The following is a 27,745-nucleotide window of genomic DNA, read 5'->3' on the forward strand; positions in this document are numbered from 1 at the left end:
CCCTGCTTGTCCTCGGTGTACAGAGCCCTGCTTGTCCTCGGTGTACAGAGCCCTGCTTGTCCTCAGTGTACAGAGCCCTGCTTGTCCTCAGTGTACAGAGCCCTGCTTGTCCTCAGTGTACAGAGCCCTGCTTGTCCTCAGTGTACAGAGCCCCGCTTGTCCTCAGTGTACGGAGCCCTGCTTGTCCTCAGTGTACGGAGCCCTGCTTGTCCTCGGTGTACAGAGCCCTGCTTGTCCTCGGTGTACAGAGCCCCGCTTGTCCTCAGTCTACAGAGCCCTGCTTGTCCTCAGTGTACAGAGCCCTGCTTGTCTTCAGTGTACAGAGCCCTGCTTGTCCTCAGTGTACAGAGCCCTGTCTGTCCTGTTTACACTTCCTATATTTTGTCTCCTCACAGAGACACACAGGCAATAGCTGCCTGGACAAAAATATACAAATTTTTAATATATGTATATTTGTGATGTCCCAGTACGGGATATGCTCCTACAGTCCTGTCTGGTTGAGTCCCTGTATGTCCTCAGGGCTCACCTGCAGTGTTCCCCCATAATGTGTATAAGTTATATATTAAAGGGGTAGTCCAGTGGTGAAAAACTTATCCCCTATCCTAAGGATAGGGGATAAGTTTGAGATAGCAGGGGGTCCGACCGCTGGGGCTCCCTGCGATCTCTCTGTACGGGGGCCAAGCTCTCCGGCCAGATATCGGGTGTTGACCCCCGCACGAAGTGGCGGCCGACATGCCCCCTCAATACATCACTATAGCAGAGCCGGAGATTGCCGAAGGCAGCGCTCTGGCTCTGCCATAGAGTTGTATTGAGGGGGCGTGTCGGCCGCCGCTTCGTGCGGGGATCGACACGCCCCCTTCGCGCGGGCTGTTGGGGCCCCGTACAGGAGATTGCGGGGGGCCCCAGCGGTCGGCCCCCCCGCGATCTGCAACTTATCCCCTATCCTTAGGATAGGGGATAAGTTGCTCACCACTTGTTCACTACAGGACTACTCCTTTAAGGGTAAAGGACCTTTGATATGGTCACATGCACCAGGTGACCCGCAGCTGGCCTATGGGCTCCTTGCTTAGTCCCCCTTTATAAGAGGGGAAGGTACTACCATCTCTCTCTTGTGTTTCACTTTCTGCTGATTGTAAGTCCAGTCCAGACATCTCAGAGCGAGTGTCCAGCACATCTGGAGGCCTAAACCTAAATTGCAGCCTCAGATCTGTAAGTGAAGTCATCTCTTTCTGCTGTCACTATCTTTAGTCAACTCAAGTCAGTTATAGTCAGCGTGGCTGTGCTAGAGTTTGTCAAGTCTCTGCAAGTCCCAGCAAACTGCGAGGTCCCTCGTGTTACTGGCCACCTCTCTGGGAACCCTACTACCCTTTAAAGATTGTTACACCTGTTCAACTTCAGTAAAGCTACTGTTAACCTTAACCTGGCCTTGGACTATTATTTACCGCTGCCTAACCTAGGAGTAACGGGATTACCTTTGGGTGGTTACATAGGCAAACCACGTCCTGGTGTCACGAACACTTAGGGGTTAACACCATCTACCACTGGGCAACACCATCTGCCCCTCCACCACACATCGCACCCGTGTGGCTCACCACATATTATAACCATACATACAATGCTATTATCTACATTATATAAAAAGTTTTTGCTAATCACAGGTACTTTTAAAGGATCAAAATATTTAGCAATCCCAATAATGTTTTACTTCTACCCTGAGGATCTTCCCATCAGTTGTGTCACTACCATTCTTATCAGGATATGCTGAGAAATGATACAATATCATGTCAAATATAGACTGATGCAGACACATCTGGAAGGACTGGGCTGGTGGTGGATATTCGGGGCTTCTCTACCCTCTCGAAAGTAGATGCTTTGGAACTATATTCTCCATCCTTACCAGTCACATTAACATCTGTGAGCCATTTTTTACATAATCTGCAGTTTTTTCAAAATGTTCCACAATTGCAGGAGGCCATGCAGTTTGTCTATCTTCCCGACTGAACCCTTACATTTACTGTCTGGAATCAGTGATATGAATCCATGTCTGGGTTTGGAGAGATGCCTACAGTTGCCAACTGCCATGGGGTGCGCCAGCCAATCCACATTAGAGTTGTGATCTTGTTTGGTTATACTAACACACACCTACACAGTCACACATGTGGTGGCCCAGTACACGAGTTACACCCGTGTACCCTAGCTGCCCTGTCAGGCAGCTTCCATACAGTGTCCCCTGATTCCCCTGTACCCGTTCCCCTTGTTCCTGTGCTTTTATGCCTATGTTATGTTGTGTATTGTATATAAAATGTGTTATTACTTTAAGAACAGTTGACATGTGATTAACCTGTTGTCATGTGATTGTAACCCAGTGAGGTATCAGTGACCATGTGACCTAAGGGTGACCTATGGGACCCCTCAGAGTCTCCCCCATATAAGCCCTGGGTGAAGCCTCTGCTCTCTCTCTTAGTCTTTGCTGAGGAACAGTGAGGTCAAGTCCTAGATGTGTCTGGAGTCCAGAGGAGGCCTAAAGTCAGTCAAGCTGCCACGTATTCTCCATTGCCCCACAGGTCAAGTCAAAGCCTGGTAAGCTACAGAAGGGGTGAAGTCAGTCATAGTCTATCATAGTCAAGTCAGTCCAAGTCATCCTGTCTCAAGTCAGTGTGGCCTGCATCCAAATTGTCCAAGTCCACTATAAGTCCCAGCAAGCCCTAAGGTCTCTGAAGTCACTGGTCACCTGCGTGGGCCTAGCCAAGCTGTATAGACTGTTACACCTGTCTGAATCAGTAAAGCTGCCGTTGTTCCATAACTTGACATCGGAGTCATTATTTGCCCCCGTGCCTAGCCCAGGATCCAGCGGTATACCTTCGGGTGGTGTAGAGGTAAAACCAAACCCTGGCATCACGAACACAAGGGGGTTAATGCCACCTGCCCCTAGGGTAATTCCATCTGCCCTTATCACACCCTCACCACACACACATGTTTGTGGTCTAACTCTTTACACAGGCAGTCTCAACGTTAATGCCTTAACCTGTTAAGGACCCAGGGCGCACGGGTACGTCCTGACACCCTGGTACTTAAGGACCCAGGACGTACCTGCACACCCGTGAGAATTTCGGTCCCCCCGAGCGCCGGGCGGGGACCGGACCGGGGTGACTGCTGATATTGATCCCCACGCAAATGCCCAGGGGGGTCATTACACCACCCATGTCGGTGATCGGCGCAAATCGCCGGTAAATTCACACTGGCGATTTGTGCTGATTCCAGGTCATACGGGTCTATGGTGACCCAGAATATAAGACACCCAAGATCCGCCTGAAGGGATAGGAGTGAGGTGGCAGGGGTGCCACCCCTCCTATCCCTGCTATTAGTTGTATAGACGCGACGACCAATAGCAGTTCGGGGGCGGGGGGTGTTAACTTTCGGTTTCCCCATTCTGCCCACCCACAATAGGCGGGGGGAAATGGGGAAACCAATAGAGGACCGGCGCCGAAGTCCACTAACCCATTGGCAGAGGCTGCAGGCGACGATCGTTGTCGGAGATCGGCGGGCGGCGATGTTGTGCGGCTGGCTCCCTGGATCCTACGGATGCCGGTGAGTTGCCTAGCAACATCTGGAGGGCTACAGTTTGAGACCACTATACAGTGGTCGCTAAACTGTAGCCCTCCAGATGTTGCAAAACTACAACTCCCAGCATGCCCAGACAGCTGTTTGGGCATGCTGGGATTTGTAGTTTTACAGCAGCTAGAGGTCTACAGTTTGGAGATCACTGTGCAGTGGTCTCTAAACTGTAGCCCTCCAGATGTTGCAAAACTGCAAATCCCAGCATGCCCTTTGGCGATCAGTACATGCTGGGAGTTGTAGTTTTGCAACAGCTGGAGGCACACTGGTTGGAAAATACTGAGTTAGGAAACAGAACCTAACTGAAGGTTTTCCAACCAGTGTGCCTCCAGCTGTTGCAAAATTACAACTCCCAGCATGCACGGTCTGTCAGTACATGCTGGGAGTTGTAGTTTTGAAACAGCTGGAGGTTTGCCCTCCCCCCCATGTGAATGTACAGGGTACATTCACACGGGCAAGTTTACAGTAAGTTTCCTGCTTGAAGTTTGATCTGCGGCAAATTTTTCGCCACAGCGCAAACTCCTAGCGGGAAACTCACCGTAACCGGCCAGTGTGAATGTACCCTAAAAACACTACACTACACTAGCACATAATAAAGGGTAAAACACAACATATACACCCCCTTACACTGTCCCCCCCCAATAAAAATGTATCATACGGCAGTGTTTGCAAAATGGAGCCTCCAGCTGTTGCAAAACAACAACTCCCAGCATTTCCGGACAGCCATTGACTGTCCAAGCATGCTGGGAGTTTAGCAACAGCTGGAGGCACCCTGTTTGGGAATCACTGGCTTAGAATACCCCTATGTCCACCCCTATGCAAATCCCTAATTTAGGCCTCAAATGCGCATGGCGCTCTCACTTCGGAGCCCTGTCGTATTTCAAGGCAACAGTTTAGGGCCACATATGTGGTATCGCCGTACTCGGGAGAAATTGCCTAACAAATTTTGGGGGGCTTTTTCTCCTTTTATCCCTTATGAAAAGGTAAAGTTGGGGTCTACACCAGCATGTTAGTGTAAAAAAAAAACATTTTTGTACACTAACATACTGGTGTTGCCCCATACTTTTAAATTTCACAAGCGGTAAAAGAAAAAAAAGCCTCCAAAATTTGTAACGCAATTTCTCCTGAGTACGGAGATACCCCATATGTGGGCGCAAAGTGTTCTGGGGACGCACAACAAGGCTCAGAAGGGAGAGTGCACCATGTAAATTTGAGGTCTAAATTGGTGATTTACACAGGGGTGGCTGATTTTACAGCGGTTCTGACATAAGTGCAAAACAATAAATACCCACATGTGACCCCATTTTGGAAACTACACCCCTCATGGAATGTAATAAGGGGTACAGTGAGCATTTACACCCCACAGGTGTCTGACAGATCTTTGAAACAGGGGTCTGTGAAAATGAAAAATAAAAATTTTAATTTGCACAGCCCACTGTTCCAAAGATCCATCAAATGCCAGTGGGGTGTAAATTCTCCCTGCACCCCTTATTACCTTCCGTGAGGGGTGTAGTTTTAAAAATGGGGTCACATGTGGGAGGGTCCACTATTCTGGCACCATGGGGGGCTTTGGAAATACACATGGCCAAATTCTCTCTCCAAAAGCTCAATGATGCTCCTTCTCTTCTGAGCATTGTAGTTCGCCCCCAGTGCACTTCACGTCCACTTATGGGGTATTTCCATACTAAGAAGAGATGGGGTAACAAATTTTGGGGGGTATTTTCTGCTATTATCCCTTGTAAAAATGTAAAAAAATTTTTTACATATGCAAAAGTCGTGAAACACCTGTGGGGTATTAAGGTTCACTTTACCCCTTGTTACGTTCCCCAAGGGGTCTAGTTTCCAAAATGGTATGCCATGTGTTTTTTTTTTCTGTCCTGGCACCATAGGGGCTTCCTAAATGCGGCATGCCCCCAGAGCAAAATTTGCTTCCAAAAAGCCAAATGTGACTCCTTCTCTTCTGAGACCTGTAGTGCGCCAGCAGAGCACTTTTCATCCCCATATTGGGTGTTTTCTGAATCGGGAGAAATTGGGCTTCAAATTTTGGGGGGTATTTTCTGCTATTACCTTTTTTAAAAATGTAAAATTTTTGCTAAAGCAAGCATTTTTGGTAAAAAAAAAAATTTTTTTTTACATATGCAAAAGTCGTGAAACACCTGTGGGGTATTGAGGTTCACTTTATCCCTTGTTATGTTCCTCAAGGGGTCTAGTTTCCAAAATGGTATGCCATGTGTTTTTTTTTTTTGCTGTCCTGGCACCATAGGGGCTTCCTAAATGCGACATGCCCCCCGAGCAAAATTTGCTCTCAAAAAGCCAAATATGACTCCTTCTCTTCTGAGCATTGTAGTTCGCCCGTAGTGCAATTCAGGTCAACTTATGGGGTACCTCCATGCTCAGAAGAGATGGGGTTACACATTTTGGGGGGTATTTTCTGCTATTAACCCTTGCAAAAATGTGAAATTTGGGGGAAAACACACATTTTAGTGAAATTTTTTTAATTTTTTTTTTTACATATGCAAAAGTCATGAAACACCTGTGGGGTATTAAGGCTCACTTTATTCCTTATTACGTTCCTCAAGGGGTCTAGTTTCCGAAATGGTATGCCATGTTTTTTTTTTTTTGCTGTTTTGGCACCATAGGGGCTTCCTAAAGGTGACATGCCCCCCAAAAACCATTTCAGAAAAACGTTCTCTCCAAAATTCCCTTGTCGCTCCTTCGCTTCTGAGCCCTCTACTGCGCCCGCCGAACAATTTACATAGACATATGAGGTATGTGCTTACTCGAGAGAAATTGGGCTACAAATTCAAGTATAAATTTTATCCTTTTACCCCTTGTAAAAATTCAAAAATTGGGTCTACAAGAACATGCAAGTGTAAAAAATGAAGATTTTGAATTTTCTCCTTCACTTTGCTGCTTTTCCTGTGAAACACCTAAAGGGTTAAAACACTTACTGAATGTCATTTTGAATACTTTGGGGGGTGCAGTTTTTGTAATGGGGTCATTTATGGGCTATTTCTAATATGAAGACCCTTCAAATCCATTTCAAACCTGAACTGGTCCATGAAAAATAGCGAGTTTGAAAATTTTGTGAAAAATTGTAAAATTGCTGCTGAACTTTGAAGCCCTCTGATGTCTTCCAATAGTAAAAACATGTCAATTTTATGATGAAAATATAAAGTAGACATATTGTATATGTGAATCCAAAAAAAAAATATTTGGAATTGGAATATCCATTTTCCTTACAAGCAGAGAGCGGAGAGCTTCAAAGTTAGAAAAATGCAAAATTTACAATTTTTTCATCAAATTTGGGGATTATTCACCAAGAAAGGATGCAAGTTACCACAAAAATTTACCACTATGTTAAAGTAGAATATGTCACGAAAAAACAATCTCGGAATCAGATTGATAAGTAAAAGCATTCCAGAGTTATTAATGTTTAAAGTGACAGTGGTCAGATGTGCAAAAAAGGGCTGCGTCCTAGAGGTGAAAATGGGCTGTGTCCTTAAGGGGTTAATGCTTAAATTGACAGTGGTCAGATGTGCAAAAAATGGCCGGGTCCTATTGTGAAAACTGGCTGGGTCCTTAAGGGGTTAAAGACTGCCATATGCCGTCTCTAACCGTGAGATCACAGCCGTGTACCCTGTGTACTGGCACTTACAGGGCACATTTCATTCCATAAAAGAGTACTCCAGTTTACTAAAATGTATCCCTTGTCCAAAGGATAGAGGATAAGTAGGGCTTAAGTCCTACAGGATCGTGTGGGAACTGAGGGGGAGATTTATCAAAACCTGTCCAGAGGAAAAGTTGCCCATAGCAACCAATCAGATCGCTTCTTTCATTTTTAACAAGGCCTCTGAAAAAGGAAAGAAGCAATCTGATTGGTTGCCATGGGCAACTGAACCACTCTTCCTCTGCACAGGTTTTTATAAATCTCCCCCTGAGTTCCTGCACTTTTTCAACAGCAGGAACACTGTTCCCATTAGCAGAAGTCCTGCAAGACCAGCCCTTGAGTAGAAATCTTATGTGAGTTCCCACACTCCGCCCCCCCCCAGGACTTGACCCCTGGGGATAAGTGTCTGATTGTGGGTGTTCTTATTGCTGAAGCCCCCTGCAATCTCCCATCCAATGCCCCAGCTCTCTGCATGAATGAAGTGTGTCACAAAGCGCTGGCCGACATGTCCCCTCCATGCGTTCGTGTATCTCCAGCTATCCCATAGAGATACATGGAGGTGCATGTTAGCCACTGCTTCATGCTGTGGTCGACACAATTCGTTCCTAGAGAGAGCCAGGGTGCCTGGCAGGAGATCGCAGGGGGTCTGAGATGTGGGAACCCCATTGATCTGACACTTATCCCTTAGTACTCCTTGTTTTGTACAACATACAGTATATGGGGATGGCTCCCACAAGTAGCTTCTCTTCTTTTGGAAGACCTGGTCTGTTCTTGTGCTACATGATTTACTGTGGTGGCCCAGTACGGGATGGTGTTTCCCTGTACTTCTCTTGCACTGTCAGGCAGAGTCTCTCCATGTCCCCAGGGCCCCCTTTATGTATTATCCCCTGTGTATAACCAGGGGAGGGGCTGCAATCTCTCTCATAGTTCCTGAGGTCCAGTGCAGTCGTCTCAGTGTCTGTGTCGGGAGCATTGGAGGCCTCAAGCTAAAAGTCTGAAGCCACCTGACAATTGCAAGTAAGCCAAAGTCATCTAATTGTCAGTCATCAAGTCAGTCAAGTCAAGTCTACCTTATAGTCACCGTGGCCTGCACCAAAGTCTGTCTAACTACTGCAAGTCCCAGCAAGCCTGCGAGGTCCCCCTGTGTCACTGGTCACCTCCTTGGGATATTGGCTGTACTGCATAGACTTTGTAATCTGTCCACTCTCAGTAAAGCTGCTGTTTGATCGTAACTTGGTGTCAGTGTCTTCATTGCCCCCGTGCCTAGTCCAGGAACAGCAGTATTACCTTCGGGTGGTTAAGGCCAAACCACGTCCTGGCATCACGACAAGAAGGGGTTAATAACATCTGCCCCTTGGGTTACAATATCTACCCTGCACCTCACACCTTGACGCCACATTACCATAATTGTAAATGGCCACATGTAATACTACATTTCTCCTGTAGTGGCCTCTGCAGGGAAAATAAGCAGCTGGCAGCAACTTCACAGAGCAATAATCGTCTGTTGAGATCGGTTTCCAGAGAAAGACACATAGAGCAAGGTCTGGGTATCCTTCTTACTCTGTCCACAAGGATTATAGAATATTTTACACTTTCTAACAAATGAATGGACACAACACAATTTACATCTGATACTAACCCTGCACATGACATGAGCCCCCAAAAAACTTTCTGTAACATAGCTTCATATCCCAACATGTTTCCCCCTCTATGTTAATCATGGTGAATTTCATCTGGGGACAAAATAACAGGATCCAATTAAAAATCAAATACAAAATTAAATACAAAAGTCTCAATAACAGGTTTGCAGAGAATCGCTCAGGAGTCAGGACTGTTGTCTCAGTGTCTGGACTATGTTATAGGAGCTGAAAAACCAATGGATCAATACTGGAAATTACTTTAATGTTAATTCAGTAATCCTTAGGGCACATACAGCCGACTTTTACTCTGGAACCAGTTCCCTTATATTCGCAAAGAAATAGTTGAACAACACACATGATAATCAGGAAAAGTGCTGCCTCTTAACTGCTGCCAGCAGAGGATAAAACCCTGTATTGCCTTCATTGACACCATGATATACATTTTATAGGACACGTTGAAGTCATTAGTGACATAAGAGAATACAAAGACAAGAAACATCTCCATGAATAGTGCATTCAAAGAATAATTAAAAAGGGAAAAACATGGGAAGAAAACAACAAAAACAAAGATTCTTATTCACAATGCTTAGTATTATAGTAGATATATTCTTGTACATAGGAGCAGTATTATAGTAGTTATATTCTTGTATATAGGAGGCAGTATTATAGTAGTTATATTCTGGTATATAGGAGCAGTATTATAGTAGTTATATTCTTGTATATAGGGGCAGTATTATAGTAGATATATTCTTGTACATAGGAGCAGTATTATAGTAGTTATATTCTTGTATATAGGAGCAGTATTATAGTAGTTATATTCTTGTATACATTAGCTGTATTATAATAGTTATATTCTTGTACATAGGAGCAGTATTATAGTATTTATATTCTTGTATATAGTAGGCAGTATTATAGTAGTTATATTCTAGTATATAGGAGCAGTATTATAGTAGTTATATTCTTGTATATAGGAGCAGTATTATAGTAGTTATTTTCTGGTATATAGGAGGCAGTATTATAGTAGTTATATTCTTGTATATAGGAGCAGTATTATAGTAGTTATATTCTTGTATATAGGTAGAAGTATTATAGTAGCTATGTTCTGGTATATAGGAGGCAGTATTATAGTAGTTATATTCTTGTATATAGGAGGTAGTATTATGGTAGTTATATTCTTGTATATAAGAGCAGTATTATAGTAGTTATATTCTTGTATATAGGAGCAGTATTATAGCATTTATATTCTGGTATATAGGAGGCAGTATTATAGTAGTTATATTCTTGTATATAGGAGCAGTATTATAGTAGTTATATTCTTGTATATAGGAGCAGTATTATAGTAGTTATATTCTTGTACATAGGAGGCAATTTTTATTGTGAAAACAAACAAAAATACAATTAAAATAAATTCTTACAATACAAAACATAAATAACAAGCATTGTATACACAGTGACTACTCAACTAGAGCATATATTAAATCATATTAAACTTAAAAAGTCCACATTTGCTGGAAAAGTAAAAAAAAAACACAAAGTTTAACATCACATCATCTATTTTAAACCAAAGATACATTCTCTTTCCCATTACTCTGGTTTCTCCTTATTTTTATTGATTTTACCCACTGGAGTTCGGACATTATCTAGCGGATGGCTGTGGTATGGTGGAATGGCTCGCTGTGTATGGACATTCGGGTTCTCATGTGCCAATGATAATGGTATGACCATTATTATTATGTACATTGTCCCCCTATCTACATTCATGTTATTGTATGGAACAGCATATATTATCACAGGATAAGTCCAGGATGGGATGTTTAGCTTGTGTGACACTTCCATACTCTCCTCCCACCCCTGCATTCAGATATGAAGTGCTCCATCGTCTGCTCCTGCTAACAACCAAGAAGACAGTTCCTATCAGAAACCCTTAGATATTTCAAATTACCCCTGACAAAGAGCTTCCCATGGAGTTATAGCCAAGCTACGTCATAGAAAGAGGGGAGTCGTTTCCCATTGAGGAACTTAAGTCTTTCCTGTAAAGTGCTGGTCACACAATCCCTCAAGGCAAGAGAAGAACAAAAGTAAGCCCCACAGATCCTCAAGTATAGGTCTTTCCTAGGCTTACACTCAATGTATGACTTCTCCAACTTTCAACTTCTGACACACTTCAGCCCATATTCCAGGTACTGGGGGATGTAGTCACATGTCCATCTCCCCCTCCTGAGACTGCCACCTCGCACCCAAGACTCTGCAAAAGGCATATCCAGTCCCTGATACTATTTGCCTGCATACAAGACATACAAGAAGATGAGGACCAGGTTAGTTTTCATCAATTTATCCCTTTCTCTATCAGGTCAGCTTCCAGTTCTTCCATTGCTAAACCTTTGCATTTTCAGCTTCCAGCTTCTCTTCCCAATTTAGTTTGGCGTTATCGTCCCTCCCGAATTTGACCCCTAGAATTTTAATATAGGTGGAGGCTCTCACAAATTGTGGCAGATCAAAGTCAGGACCAATATCTCCACCTCACGAGGCTCAGATATCTCTACAGACACATCATCCGCATAGGCAACAACACTCAGGGGCAGGCAGTGGGGGACCGGCACCCCCTGAAAACCACACTCCTGAAATGGGTCTAAGGCAAATACATACAGCAGCGGACTCAGTGGGCAACCTTGTCTCACCCCCGCCTCAACCCTGAACGTGTCACCCTGCCAACCATTGATCAGAGGAAAGCTCTCGGCCTCACAATACAAAGTCTTCAGCCAATCGATGAATTGTCCCGGAATACCGTACTTTGACAAAGTGGCCCATAGATATTCATGATCTACTCTGTCAAAGGCTTTAGCCTGGTCAAGACTGACAACATATCTCCCACACCTCAGGACTTTACATCTCTCAAACATCTCCCTTATGGAGATCACTGCCCCAGAGATGTTCCGCACTTTTACAGTGCCAAACTGACAGCCTGCCAACAGTGCCGGGGACAGACAAACTAACCTAGAAAACAAAATGTTTGCCAGAATCTTCCTGTCGACATTCAAGAGGGCAATTGGCCTTCAGTTCTTGATGTCACTTTGCTCTTTAACTTTAGACAGCAGAATCAACGAGGACACTCTCATGGATGGAGGCATCAGGTGACTTTCTAGACAATTAGTGTAAACATCCACGAGGATTGGAGCCAAGAGGTCTCTGAATGTCTTATAGAATTCTGCTGTTATCCAATCTGGACCTGGTGCCTTCTTCAGATTTAACTTATCAATGGCCTCTTTAACCTCCGCCACCGTCAATTCTGCTGTCAAAGGAGAAAAAGTCCAAATCATTAGTATCAGGGAGTTGAGTCGCCTCCAAGAATTTTGTCATCTTGTCTTTATCCAAAAACCTTCCTCTGAAACAAGTCAGCATAGTACGATCTCACCACCCCCAGGATACCCTCCCGAGATTCCTGCAAAACACCCTGGGAGTCAGTGAGACCGGTGACAGATTTATTTACCACCCGCTCCCGGCAGTTCTCAAAGGGATAGAGAGACCCTAAGGACCCCTAATTCTATCCAAGAACCAGGGAGGTATACCTGCGGTACTGCCTTATCTCAGATTTCAGCTGGTCTATCCTTTGTTGGTCCCCACCAGCCGTATATAGTGACTCTAATTCTTTATGCAGCTTGGGATACTGGCCATACTTACTCTTCCCCTTTATAACTGAAAGTGTCTTAAGAGGGTTCTAATCTCATTCTTGACATCCTTCCACCAGTCGGCCATATTATCATAAAAGTCCACTCTCTCTAGCTGACTCTAGAGAGTGAACCTGTCTCTGAACAGAAGAATCTTCAGTCTCCATAGCCCTCTACCTGTCTCAGGACACTGTGTGACATCCAAACAGAAATATAAAGCCAGATGGTTAGAATAAGGGACAATCTCATCTTTCTCACCAATGAACCAGAGCTAAATCTATCCTACTGCTTCTTCCACCACAAAAATAAGTACATTTTGGCTTCCGACCACCCTGCACAAACATATCTGACAACCCGGCCTGTAGAATAATTCTGTTTAAGACCTTGGAGTCTCTGGTAAGAGGTCTATTAGAGGATCTGTCACTAGATGCCCTAGTGGCATTAAAATCTCCAGCCATGATGACAGGGACAGATGTAAAGAGATATGGCTTCACTTCATTATAAAGGTTAATCCTTTCCAGGGACGTGCACAGACATTCTGGAGGGCAGGGGCTCAAATAAAAAAAGGGCACTATAAAATCCTTACTTATGTTAACACACCACAATTCCCGAGGTAAGGGACCTCTGGCCATCAAGTTAGCATCAACCCATGAAGGTCCCAATCAGACCCCCAGAACCCACAAGCACCAGCAGGGGCATAGCTAGAAACCACAGGGCCCTGCTGCAAAAAATTGCCTCAGGGCTCTCACGTCATAGCCGGGTGGTCCTGGCGGCTATCAGCCATCAGGACCCGTGTCTAATGCCGGACATCACCGATCGAGGTAATGCCCGGCATTAACTTCTTAGACGCGGCAGTCAAAGTTGATCGCTGCATCTAAAGTGAAAGTAAATGGTTCCCGTCAGCTAAGTCGGGCTGTTAAGGACGCTGTTGTGAAATCGTGGCGTCACGAACAGCTAAGAGGACGGGGGGGAGGGTCCCTTTCTGCCTCCTCTCTGTCTGATCGGCGATTTGCTCCTACATGCCTGAGATCCAGGCTAGAGCAGCAGAGCACCAATAACACTGACCAATGCTATTCAATGGAACAGAACAGTATATGCAATCAGAAGATTACATGGTATAGCCCCCTATGGGGACTAAAAAATGCAGTAAAAAAAGTTTTAAAAAAAGTTAAAGGGGTACTCTGCCCCTAGACATCTTATCCCCTATCCAAAGTTCTCAGTAGCGGCACCCTGCCGTCATCACGGCTCCTGCCCCTCCTGAAGTAAGTCTATGGGAGGGGGTGTGACGGCTGCCCCGCCCCCTCCCATAGACTTGTATTGAGGGGGCGGGACGTGACGTCAGGAGGGGCCGGAGCCGTGACGTCACGGTGCTCCGACTCCCCGTATGTAGGGGGTTTGGTTAAGGGCAGGGGCTCAAGCCCCCTTTGAACCCTATGTGTGCAAGTCCCTGATCCTTTCAGTCACTGTCTGCGCACCATAGATATTGATAAGACGGAGCCTTCTACCCCAAATAGTAACTTCCAGCATTAACCCCTTAAAGACCGAGGGCTTTCCGTTTTTGCATTTTCGTTTTTTCCTCCTTGCATTTAAAAAATCATAACTCTTTCAATTTTGCACCTAAACATCCATATCATGGCTTATTTTTTGCGTCACTAATTCTACTTTGTAATGACGTCAGTCATTTTGCCCAAAAATCTAGGACGAAACAGAAAAAAAAATCATTGTGAGACAAAATTGAAAAAAAACCCGCTGTTTTGTAAATTTTGGGGGCTTCCGTTTCTACGTAGTACATTTTTCGGTAAAAATGACACCTTATCTTTATTCTGTAGGTCCATACGATTAAAATGATCCCCTACTTATATAGGTTTGATTTTGTCGCACTTCTGGAAAAAATCATAACTACATGCAGGAAAATTAATACGTTTAAAATTGTCATCTTCTGACCTCTATAACTTTTTTATTTTTCCAAATATGGGGCGGAATGAGGGCTCATTTTTTGCGCCGTGATCTGAAGTTTTTAGCTGTACCATTTTTGCATTGATAGGACTTATTGATCGCTTTTTATTTTTTCATGATATAAAAAGTGACCAAAAATGCACTATTTTTTTGCGCTTACGCCATTGACAGTGCAGTTTAATTAAGTGATTCAAACTTTTAATAGGGAAGGGGTTAAATGATCTTTATTTACTTTTTTTTCCACTTTTTTTTTTTGCAGTGTTATAGCTCCCATAGGCACCTATAACACTGCACACACTGATCTTTTATACTGATCATTGTTATCCCATAGGCACCTATAACACTGCACACACTGATCTTTTATACTGATCATTGTTATCCCATAGGCACCTATAACACTGCACACACTGATCTTTTACATTGATCACTGGTTTCTCATAGGAAACCAGTGATCGATGATTCTGACGCTTGACTGCTCATGCCTGGATCTCAGGCACTGAGCAGTCATTTGGCGATCGGACAGCGAGGAGGCAGGTAGGGATCCTCCAGCTGTCCTGTAATCTGTTCGGAATGTCGCGATTTCGCCGCGGCTATCCCGAACAGCTCCCTGAGCTAACCGGCATGGTTTCACTTTTCACGTACTGGTATGTCATGTGTCCGCTCCCGATCTATAACGTGGGGCCACGCCGTGGCCCCGCATCATAGCGGGTCGGGTCCGGCCTCTAACAATGGCCGGGACCCGTGGCCAATAGCCATGGCCACCGCGATCAATGACGCGCGCTATCAACCCTTTAGACGTTGTTGCCCCGCATTATAGATAGTACCGGTACGTCATATGTCCTTAAGGAGTTAAGCACCTTCCCATAAATCCCTCTGTTATCCTATGTATAGTTACATCATTGGTGGTAAACAGGATAGACCCCGGCACTTGGTTCTGTGGTAGAGGGTGTGATGAAATTACCCAAAGGGCAGATGGCATTAACCCCTTGTATTCGTGATGCCAGGGTGTGGTTTATCATCATTACCACCCAAAGGTATACCGCTGGATCCTGGGCTAGGCACGGGGGCAATAATGACTCCAACGCCAAGTTACAGATAACGGTAGCTTTACTGAGGGTAGATAGATGGTAAAGTCTATACAGTTCAGCCAGGGGCCAAGGAGGTGACCAGTGACTCAGAGACCTTAAGGGCTTGCTGGGACTTGTAGTAGATATGGTCAAATTAATGCAGGCCACGTTGACTTGACAAATGATGACTGTGACTGACTTGACTGATGACTGACAATACTGAGAATGTGGTTACTTGTAGCTGCTTGTGGCTGCAGACTGGACTTGAGGCTCCTCTGAATCTGGACATTCTCTAGGACCTCAGCAAAGACTTGTAAGGAAAAAGAGAGAACAAGCTCCACCCAGGGCTTATATGGGGGGAGACCAACAGGGAGCCCATAGGTCATCCCTGGGATCACCTGGTCACTGGTACCTCCTGGGTAGCAATCACATGACAAGTTACATGGTAAACAGTCTTAAAGTGACAATGTTTTCTGAACACATTACATGGTATAATACTGTACATTAGAAACATATTTACATGGGGGGGGGCAGATACAAGGGGGCCTAGGGGACACTGTATCGAGGCTGCCTCACAGGGCAGCAAGGGAACGGGGTATCACCTCCCGTACTGGGCCACCACAAACTCCCCCTCTTAAGCACAGCCGTCCTCGGGGCCCAGTCCTGGTGGGCAGATGACTAACAGTGGCCACTGAGGCCTAGTGACAGTTCCTGGGGCATATTGGTATAAAATGTCCTTCACAGGTCTGGATAGTTAATAACAACAGGGGATGAGTCCATGTAGCACTTTAGAAATGTCCATACATGCTCCTTTGGGAAATAAATTAGTAGACACATGGGATTCATTACACTCTAGACAATGAAACACATAAATTGCGGATTGGGCAGCTGGAGGCTATCTACCCAATGCCTTAGCTACTGGGGCCCTTCGGTACTAAAACACTTCTCCCCAGAATTCTATACATATTTTATACAACACACCATTGTTACCTCTATATACAGCATTTCTGTCACTCTACCCTGCTTTAGTAAAGTTGCAGGGGAACCCTCTGGCCAGGAGAGCACCCTGTACACAGGGACAGGAAAAATGTTAGATACATATAAACATTTCGACAATATGGACTGGTAATGGACACGTTAGATATAGTCCTGACTAGACATTTTGACTAATTGATATATACATTATATAGACTGACTAAATTAGTTGGACTATGTGTGATACTATTTTTACTCCCTATATCTAGCGGGTAGCTGTCATGGCAGTGAGGTAGTGGCTACGCTTCTCCTGATCGGGTCAGGATACCTCCTATATAAATTGCCATGAACAAAAGACACTATACACCTTGACATTTTTGTACAAACATATTATATGCATTTTATTACAGCACACCACAAACATTATAGTACACTTACAGGAATACTCACTTGCAAAATATATTACTCTAACGGTATATACATATTTTCATTGTGCCGCTCCACAGTTCTGGTACACTTTAGAGTTCTTAGTAAAGAATCACGGCTAAAAGCCGGGCACATACACTTACGCAAATGGTTACAAATAAACTTCTTGACAAGTTCGCCAGGCACTTCTTCTTAAACGTTGCATAACCTGTAGACAACAAAAGTACTTCACAAAGTAAAGTTAGTGACACATAGCAGAATTATCACTGGTAGGCTTCTTTAAGTTGGAAACTTGCCATCCCAGCCTTGCCTAACGGACTGCTTCCGAGGCTGGGACATGTAGCGAGGTCCACGGGACTGTGCCCCCTCCAATAGACTCACTCGGGTGTTCCAGTTCACCCAGGACAAAGTAGACTCTGTAATGGTGGGGCTGATGGTGACCACCATTTGTACTGCAGCGGCTTGCGCTACTGCGGGAATAGCAGTTGGTGCCTGTTGGGCCGGCCAAACCTCATCTGCGGGAGTAGGCTGAAGCACTTCAGTTGGTGCCCCCTGGTTAGGCCAAACCTCCTCGACCACAGGAGTAGGCCTGGGCACATTCACAGACGACTATGGTAGATACTTTGGTGCCATAACAGACACTTCGGGAAAATATTTCTCTTCTTCTGGACAGATGCCTTTGACTTTAGGGGACAGCAAGGGTAGCAGGTACTGTCGCAGATATTGGATAACTCGCGGCTCATCGCCAAACAACCACTTAGGTAATGGTGGTGACCAGGGACATACAGCAGACTTCTGGGCCTGGGGGGTTTGCTCTGTGCTATGGGTAGAGAAAGCGGCATCAGCCGGGGTACTCACTTCTGACTCCTCGTTGTGAATTTCGGCCCAGGACCCCCACGGCACCAATGGAGACCTTCTGGAGACGGTCAGCTAACGGTGACGGTGTGCTTGCCTGCTTCGCCACGTTGCTCCACTAGCTGACTTCCGGCAAACTTGGAGCATCCGCCAGTGCTGCTCCTTTTATGCAGGGCTTCAGGAAACTGGCTGCTGGCCGGAAGTGCGTCAGCGGTGCAGTGCAGACTTCCGCTCCCCGGCAACAAGGGGTCGATCTTCAAAGTTCAACTTCAGCATCGATACAGCAACATGGTTTCCACGCCCAGGGGTGGGACGCTGACCAGCGCAGGACATTTTTGCAAGCTACTCCAGCACATCTTTAACCCTTGCAGGCATAGGCAATACTTGACAACGTAACATAGCTTCTGATCTGATCTTGCACATGGACACAATACTTTTCACAATGGCGGACAACAGTCTTTTCTTCACCTCCCCCTCTATTTCACAAGTGCCTTGGGTACAACACTTTCCATTGATAAAGTCCCGTACGCTTTCTGGCGCAAACATGCAATTTTCTGATAATAGTGGGCGCAGTTCAGACTCAGGGAGGACGCGTCGCATAAGGCGCACACCCGTATCCTGTTTGTAGGATGCTAAAAGTTGTGGTAGAGGGTGTGATGCAAAGGGCAGATGGAATTACCCTAGGGGCAGATGGCATTAACCCCTTGTATTCGTGACACCAGGGTGTGGTTTATCCTCGATACCAACCGAAGGTAAACCGCTAGATCCTGGGCTAAGCATGGGGGCAATAATGACTATAATACATATATGTCATTATTGGCTTGGGAGCCAGACGATGTGCTGATCGGCACAAAACATATGTCGCTCTAGTCTTTGAAAGCACCCGCAATGTGCACCCCCACTACGCATCTATAATAAAGCACTGAAGAAACAGAGCGGTGAGTGCAGCCTGGCCGGGCTCGGGTCCTTGCAGACCGTGGAGGAGGTGAGCTGAGAGAACTTTATTTCTTATTCACGGTATACATATATATACTCGGTGCAGTGCGGTATATTTATATAGTCGGTGCTGTACAGTATATATCCTCGGTGCTGTACAGTATACATATATATCCTTGGTGCTGTACAGTATATTTATATAGTCGGTGCTGTACAGTATACATATATATCCTCAGTGCTGTACAGTATATTTATGTAGTCGGTGCTGTACAGTATACATATATTTCCTCGGTGCTGTACAGTATATTTATGTAGTCGGTGCTGTACAGTATACATATATTTCCTCGGTGCTGTACAGTATATTTATATAGTCGGTGCTGTACAGTATATATGTATATATATATATATATATATCCTTGGTGCTGTACAGTATATTTATATACAGTATATATACTCGGTCCCGTACAGTATATATATACTCAGTGCTGTACAGTATATATACTCGGTGCCGTACACTATATATATACTCGGTGTTGTACAGCATATATACTCGGTCCCGTACAGTATATATATACTTGCTCCCGTACAGTATATATACTCGGTGCCGTACAGTATATCTATACTCGGCGCTGTACAGTACATATATACTTGCTCCTGTACAGTATATAGACTCGGTCCCGTACAGTATATATATACTCGGTGCTGTACAGTATATACACTCGGTGCTGTACAGTATATATATACTTGCTCCCGTACAGTATATATACTCGGTCCCGTACAGTACATATATACTTGCTCCCGTACAGTATATATATACTCGGTGCTGTACAGTATATATACTCGGTCCCGTACAGTATATATATACTCGGTGCTGTACAGTATATATACTTGCTCCCATATATACTCGGTCCCGTACAGTATATATACTCGGTCCCGTACAGTATATATACTCGGTCCCGTACAGTATATATATACTCGGTGCTGTACAGTATATATATACTTGCTCCCATATATACTCGGTCCCGTACAGTATATATATACTCGGTGCTGTACAGTATATATATACTTGCTCCCATATATACTCGGTCCCGAACAGTATATATATACTCGGTCCCGTACAGTATATATACTTGCTCCCGTACAGTATATATATACTCGGCGCTGTACAGTATATATACTTGCTCCCATATATACTCGCTCCCGTACAGTATATATATACTCGGTGCTGTACAGTATATATATACTTGCTCCCATATATACTCGGTCCTGTACAGTATATATATACTCGGTGCTGTACGCTGTACAGTATATATATACTTGCTCCCATATATACTAGGTCCCGTACAGTATATATATACTCGGTCCCGTACAGTATATATACTTGCTCCCGTACAGTATATATATACTTGGCGCTGTACAGTATATATACTCGGTGCCGTACAGTATATATACTTGCTCCCGTACAGTATATATATACTCGGCGCTGTACAGTATATATACTTGCTCCCATATATACTCGCTCCCGTACAGTATATATATACTCGGTGCTGTACAGTATATATATACTTGCTCCCATATATACTCGGTGCTGTACAGTATATATATACTTGCTCCCATATATACTCGGTCCCGTACAGTATATATACTTGCTCCCATATATACTCGGTCCCGTACAGTATATATACTTGCTCCCATATATACTCGGTGCTGTACAGTATATATACTTGCTCCCATATATACTCGGTCCCGTACAGTATATATACTTGCTCCCATATATACTCAGTCCCGTACAGTATATATACTTGCTCCCATATATACTCGGTCCCGTACAGTATATATACTTGCTCCCATATATACTCGGTGCTGTACAGTATATATACTTGCTCCCATATATACTCGCTCCCGTACAGTATATATACTCGGTCCCGTACAGTATATATACTTGCTCCCATATATACTCGCTCTCGTACAGTATATATACTCGCTCCCGTACAGTATATATACTTGCTCCCATATATACTTGCTCCCGTACAGTATATATACTCGGTCCCGTACAGTCTATATATACTCGGTGCTGTACAGTATATATACTTGCTCCCATATATACTCGGTCCCGTACAGTATATATACTTGCTCCCATATATACTCGGTGCTGTACAGTATATATACTTGCTCCCATATATACTCGCTCCCGTACAGTATATATACTTGCTCCCATATATACTCGCTCCCGTACAGTATATATATACTCGGTGCTGTACAGTATATATATACTTGCTCCCATATATACTCGGTGCTGTACAGTATATATATACTTGCTCCCATATATACTCGGTCCCGTACAGTATATATATACTTGCTCCCATATATACTCGGTCCCGTACAGTATATATACTTGCTCCCATATATACTCGGTCCCGTACAGTATATATATATACTCGGTGCTGTACAGTATATATACTTGCTCCCATATATACTCGCTCCCTTACAGTATATATATTTGCTCCCATATATACTCGCTCCCGTACAGTATATATATACTCGGTCCCGTACAGTATATATACTCGGTCCCGTACAGTATATATATACTCGGTGCTGTACAGTATATATATACTTGCTCCCATATATACTCGGTGCTGTACAGTATATATACTTGCTCCCATATATACTCGGTGCTGTACAGTATATATACTTGCTCCCATATATACTCGGTCCCGTACAGTATATATATACTCGGTCCCGTACAGTATATATATACTCGGTCCCGTACAGTATATATATATACTCGGTGCTGTACAGTATATATATATACTCGCTCCCGTACAGTACAGAGCGGAGGAGGCGGCGGCGCGGCTTTGTAGTCGGGGAGGAATGCGGAAATGTTCTGCCGCTTGTGTCAAACTTTTGAAGAGGGGTCAAGTCACATTGAGCAGCGTGGGAAAAGCTACAACAAAAAGACTGAGGGAAGAAAGCGGCGAGGAGCGGAGGAGAGGGCGGCGGGAGGAGGCGGCTGTGGCGGCGGCTCCTCAGCCCCTGCTCTGGGCCAGCTGTACTGTGGTGCCCGGTGAAGCCCCCAGCGGTGACCCTGCCCCCTGCACTGGGGATGGCTGTGCCGAGCGGCTGTGCTCCGCTACCTGTGTGGCCCGGCCGGGGCTCTGCTGCTGCTGCTGCTGCGGGGATGATGTGAAGAGGAGAACCCGCAGTCACCAGGAGGATCTCACCCCCAGCTGTGCCCCCTCCGGATGCCTCTGCCCGGCTGCAGGTAAATCCCTCTGCCACCCTCCTGCACTACTAACACTGCATTGTGCACATGCCATGTGCTCTGTAACCCTTTATGACCAGGCAATGCTCTGCAGGCATGGGAACAATCCCTATAAACCACATTATATTATAACCTTCACATAGCGGATCTCAACATCACGACATGTTTCCATGCCAGTCGTATAAATAAATCGCTACGTCTGCGCTCGGGGTTAAAAAAAAATCTGCACCGAAGCGACGATCGTGAAGAGTTAACATTTACGACGCGTTTCGATCCCAGTCGTATAAACAAATCGCTACATTTTCTGTCAGGGTTAAAAAAAAAAATTATGTACCTAGGAGACGATCGCATTCAAGGGCTCCAGGGGTGATGGATGGTGAAGAGTTAACAATTACCACGCATTTCGATCCTGGTCGTATAAATAAATGGCTACTTCTGCAGGGTAAAAAAAAAATTCTGTATATGGGGGGGCCAGGTGGGCACCAATGGAATGTGGTGGGTGACGGCGAAGAGTTAACGGGCGTATTCGTTTTTAAAGGTCCAAACACCTGTAGAGAAGGGAGTGATGTCAACGAATCAGTCGCGACGGAGCGGCGAGACGCGTTTTAAAACCATCATATGAAAAGATCTCTGCTGCAGGTGGGCATCGGGGTGATGTGCAAAGGGTTAATATGCGTAATCATTTAAAGGACCGGGCATCTGTAGAGAACGGAAGGAAAGTCGTCTGCGTAGAACGCGATGATTCGGGGGTTAACGGAGATGGATCAGGCTCGAAAAATTTGGGCGAATTGTTGTGTACCCCGTGGCACAGTATTTACCATCCAGTGTGCCTCCAGCTGTTGCAAAACTACATCTCTCAGCATGCCCAGGCAGCCTTTGGCTGTTTATGTTATTAAGGTAGTGTTTCCCAACCAGTGTGCCTCCGGCTGTTGCAAAACTACAACTCCCAGCATGCCCAGACAGCTGGAGGCACACTGGTTTGGAAAAACTACCTTATACAGCTAAAGGCTGTCCGGGCATGCTGGGAGTTGTAGTTTTGCAACAGCTGGAGGCACACTGGTTAGAAAAGAAAAACTGCCTTAGCATCATCGCAGGCATATTAGCGGCTATGTATATACTGCGTGCCTCCAGATGTTGCAAAACTACAACTCCCAGCTTGCCCGGACAGCCTTTGGCTGTATAAGGCAATATGTTTCCAACTAGTGTGCCTCCAGCTGTTTTCAAAACTACAACTCCCAGCATGCCCGGAAAGCCTTTAGCTGTATAAGGTAGTTTTTCCAAACCAGTGTGCCTCCAGCTGTTTTCAAAACTACAACTCCCAGAATGCCCAGAAAGCCTCTAGCTGTATAAGGTAGTTTTTTCAAACCAGTGTACCTCCAGCTGTTGCAAAACTACAACTCTCAGCATGCCCGGACAGCCTTTGGCTTTATAAGGCAATATGTTTCCAACCAGTGTTCCTCCAGCTGTTGCAAAACTACAACTCTGAGCATGCCCGGACAGCTTTTGGCTGTATATGGCAGTGTGTTCCCAAACAGTCTGCCTGTTGCAGCACTACAACTCCCAGCATGCTAAAGCTGGAGGTCCACAGTTTGGAGACCACTGATGTAGGGGTATTTGTAACTAATATAAAACATAATTGTTTGGAATTATGACATAGCAGAGCTGAAGTTGTTAGCTTGCCCGTATTAACAACTCTCCATAAATTTGACTGCAGTCCCATGTCAACGTTATGATAAGACGTTACGTTATCACAATCCATCTCTGCTATGTCTACTGTCTGGAGATGTGAAGGCGCATTTTATGTGAGGACTATGAGAGTAGTAGTATTGCAACAGCTGGAGGTCCACAGTTTGGAGACCACTAATATAGGTGGATTTGTATGTAATATAAAACATAATTGTTTGGAATTATGACATAGCAGAGCTGAAGTTGTTAGCTTGCCCGTATTAACAACTCTCCATAAAATTGCCTGCAGTCCCATGTCAAAGTTATGATAAGACGTTACATTATCACAATCCAACTCTGCTACGTCTACTGTCTGGAGATGTGGAGGTGCAGGTTGAGAAAGGGCTTTGAGAGTGGTAGTTTTTGCAACAGCTGGAGGTCCACAGTTTGGAGACCCCTGATATAGGGGGATTTGTATGTAGTATAAAACATAATAGTGTACAATAACGGCATAGCAGAGCTAAAGTCGTTGGTTTACCAGTACTAGTATGAACAACTCTCCATAAGTTTCCTGCAGTCCCATGTCAACGTTAGGCTAAGACGTTACGTTATCACCATCCAGCTCTGCTACGTCTGCGGTCTGGAGATGTGGAGGCGCAGCTTGAGCGAGGACTATGAGAGTAGTAGTTTTGCAACAGCTGGAGGTCTACAGTTTGGAGACCACTGATATAGGGGGATTTGTATGTAGTATAAAACATAATAGTGTACAATAACGACATAGCAGAGCTGAAGTCGTTGGTTTACCAGTACTAGTATGAACAACTCTCCATAAGTTTCCTGCAGTCCCATGTCAACGTGATGATAAGACGTTACGTTATCACCATCCAGCTCTGCTACGTCTACTGTGTGGAGATGAGGAGACACAGGTTGAGAGAGGGCTATGAGAGTAGTAGTAGTTTTGCAACAGCTGGAGGTCCTCCGTTTGGAGACCCCTGATATAGGGGGACTTGTATGTATTATAAAACCTAATTATGTACAATTATGACATAGCAGAGCTGAAGTCGTTAACTTGCCAATACCCGAATGAACAACTTTGCATACGTTTTCCTGCAGTCCCATGTCAACGTTAGGCTAAGACGTTACGTTATCACCATCCAGCTCTGCTACGTCTGCGGTCTGGAGATGTGGAGACGCAGGTTGAGTAAGGGCTATGAGAGTAGAGGAGAGGAGTGCGAGCGACGAGAGTGTTTCACATGCGTGTTTCGCTTGTGTCTTCCCTCCAGATAATGTGATCTCCTCCGGGCCGGTGCTATATCTATGTGCCGCTTCCTGCATCGTTCTCCGTCCAGCTGCGCGCGGCTGTTCCTGCAGCTGTCTTAGGGCGCCCCGGCTTCTTCTTCTGACCGTCCAAGGAAGCTCTGTCCACATCTGGATTACAAGAAGGGAGGAGGAAGAGTGACTCTTGGGCTCCCATCTCTATCCCTGGACCCCCCCCCCCCAACCACCACCACCCAACGCCAAGGGTGATGATGACGATGGAGAAGGACAGCCTGGCAGATCAGCAGTACGAGTGTGTGGCGGAGATCGGGGAGGGGGCGTACGGCAAGGTGTTCAAGGCTCGGGACCTGAAAAATGGAGGGCGCTTTGTGGCCCTGAAGCGAGTGCGAGTGCAGACCGGAGAAGAGGGGATGCCGCTGTCCACCATACGGGAGGTGGCGGTGCTACGACACCTAGAGACCTTCGAGCATCCCAACGTGGTCAGGTGAGAGCGTCGCGCGCGTGGTCTCTTGACCTGACTCCTCCCACTTTATAGCAAGGAGAACAATGGGATGATAAAGTAATTGGGGGAGATTTATCAAAACCTGTCCAGAGGAAAAGTTGCCCAGTTGCCCATAGCAACCAATCAGATCGCTGCTTTCATTTTCCACAGGCCTTTTCAAAAATGAAAGTAGTGATCTGATTGGTTGCTATGGGCAACTCAGCAACTTTTCCTCTGGACAGGTTGTTTTCTGTCACGTTGATAATGAGGCTTCTGCAGAACCTCTTAGATCAGTGTTTCCCAACAAGGGGCCTCCAGCTGTGGCCAAACTACAACTCCCAGCATGCCCGGACAGCCTTTGGCTGTCCGGGCAAGCTGGGAGTTGTAGTTTGGCCACAGCTGGAGGCACCCTAGTTGGGAAACACTGTCTTAGATGGTAGGGGGACCGAGTTATTGAAAATGTAACTATGTGCAATCGATGACAACCAACATGGCCACCAGTACACGTCTCATAAAGATTGTCGCTTCCCTGTTACTTCTTGGTCGGGGAACTTTGTCAGATCTGCCGTTCTGGAGCAGGACGAGCTGGGTGAAGACCCTGAGAACTAAGAGAATGCAGAAACATCTGATTTACATGTTATATATGGGTTTATATCTCCTACAAAACATTCTAAAAAAAAGGCAAGACATATACTAGGGGGCATTATTCTTTAAAATACACTGTAGCTGCTGCAGAACCTCTTTTTGAAGAGAGGCACAAAGCTTCTTGTGTATCATGAAACAGCTATGCGATGAGAAGGTCAGCAGCATCACAGGTGTCCGTAATCGGGTTCTGCAGCAGCTGAGGTGTGTAGTACAAGGTTCTGCAGCAGATAGGGTGTGTATGATGATGTTCTGCAGCAGCTAAGGTGTGAAATACAATGTTCTCCAGCATCTAAAGTGTGTATTATGATCTGCAGCTAATGAGCTGTGTATTATGATGTTCTGCAGCAGCTGATAGTGTATGATGATGTTCTACATCACCGAGGTGTGTATGATGGTGCTCTGCTGCACGTTAGGTATGTTCTGCAGCAGCTGAGGAGTGTAATACAATGTTCTATATATTCTGGGGCTCTGCAGCAGTTGGGGTGTGTATAATGGTGCCTTGCAGCAGCTGAGGTGTGAATGATGATGTTCTGCAGCAGCTGAGGTGTGCATTACAATGTTCTGAAGCAGCTGAGGTGTGCATTACAATGTTCTGCAGCAGCTTAGGTGTGTATTATGATGTTCTGCAGCAGCTGAGGTTTTATGATCTGCAGCAGCTGAGGTGTGTATAACGGTATAATATTCAGCAGCTTCTAAAGTGTGTATCATGTTCTGCAGCAGCTGAGGTGTGTGTTATAGTGTTCAGCAGCTAAGGTGTGTATTATGATGTTCTGAAGCAGCTGAGGTGTGCATTACAATGTTCTGCAGCAGCTGAGGTGTGTATTATGCTGTTCTGCAGCAGCTCAGGCGTTATGATCTGCAGCAGCTGAGGTGTGTATTACAGTATAATATTCAGCAGCTTCTAAAGTGTGTATCATGTTCTGCAGCAGCTGAGGTGTGTGTTATAGTGTTCAGCAGCTAAGGTTTGTATTATGATGTACTGCAGCAGCTCAGGCGTTATGATCTGCAGCAGCTGAGGTGTGTATTACAGTATAATATTCAGCAGCTTCTAAAGTGTGTATCATGTTCTGCAGCAGCTGAGGTGTGTATTATGCTGTTCTGCAGCAGCTCAGGTGTTATGATCTGCAGCAGCTGAGGTGTGTATTACAGTATAATATTCAGCAGCTTCTAAAGTGTGTATCATGTTCTGCAGCAGCTGAGGTGTGTGTTATAGTGTTCAGCAGCTAAGGTTTGTATTATGATGTACTGCAGCAGCTCAGGCGTTATGATCTGCAGCAGCTGAGGTGTGTATTACAGTATAATATTCAGCAGCTTCTAAAGTGTGTATCATGTTCTGCAGCATCTGAGGTGTGTGTTATAGTTTTCAGCATCTAAGGTTTGTATTATGATGTACTGCAGCAGCTCGGGCGTTATGATCTGCAGCAGCTGAGGTGTGTATTACAGTATAATATTCAGCAGCTTCTAAAGTGTGTATCATGTTCTGCAGCAGCTGAGGTGTGTGTTATAGTGTTCAGCATCTAAGGTTTGTATTATGATGTACTGCAGCAGCTCGGGCGTTATGATCTGCAGCAGCTGAGGTGTGTATTACAGTATAATATTCAGCAGCTTC

General features: G+C 45.1%; 1 protein-coding gene across 2 annotated transcripts in view; it reads left to right on the top strand.

Annotated features, from left to right (window-relative positions):
- Positions 1–17,607: 17,607 nt before the first annotated feature.
- Positions 17,608–27,745, top strand: part of CDK6 (cyclin dependent kinase 6) — a 170,562-nt gene continuing 160,424 nt past the window's right edge. The window contains exons 1-2 of one of the 2 annotated variants that reach the window (XM_056519030.1): positions 17,608–17,722; positions 25,016–25,494. In XM_056519030.1, the coding sequence (XP_056375005.1) occupies positions 25,259–25,494 (236 nt within the window). In that variant the 5' untranslated portion in view covers positions 17,608–17,722; positions 25,016–25,258. Of the gene's footprint in view, positions 17,723–21,753; positions 22,068–25,015; positions 25,495–27,745 lie in introns of those variants that run through there. The other variant, XM_056519029.1, reaches the window with a different exon arrangement.

The sequence above is a fragment of the Hyla sarda genome, chromosome 5 (genome assembly GCF_029499605.1).
Source record: "Hyla sarda isolate aHylSar1 chromosome 5, aHylSar1.hap1, whole genome shotgun sequence".
Lineage (NCBI taxonomy): Eukaryota > Metazoa > Chordata > Amphibia > Anura > Hylidae > Hyla > Hyla sarda.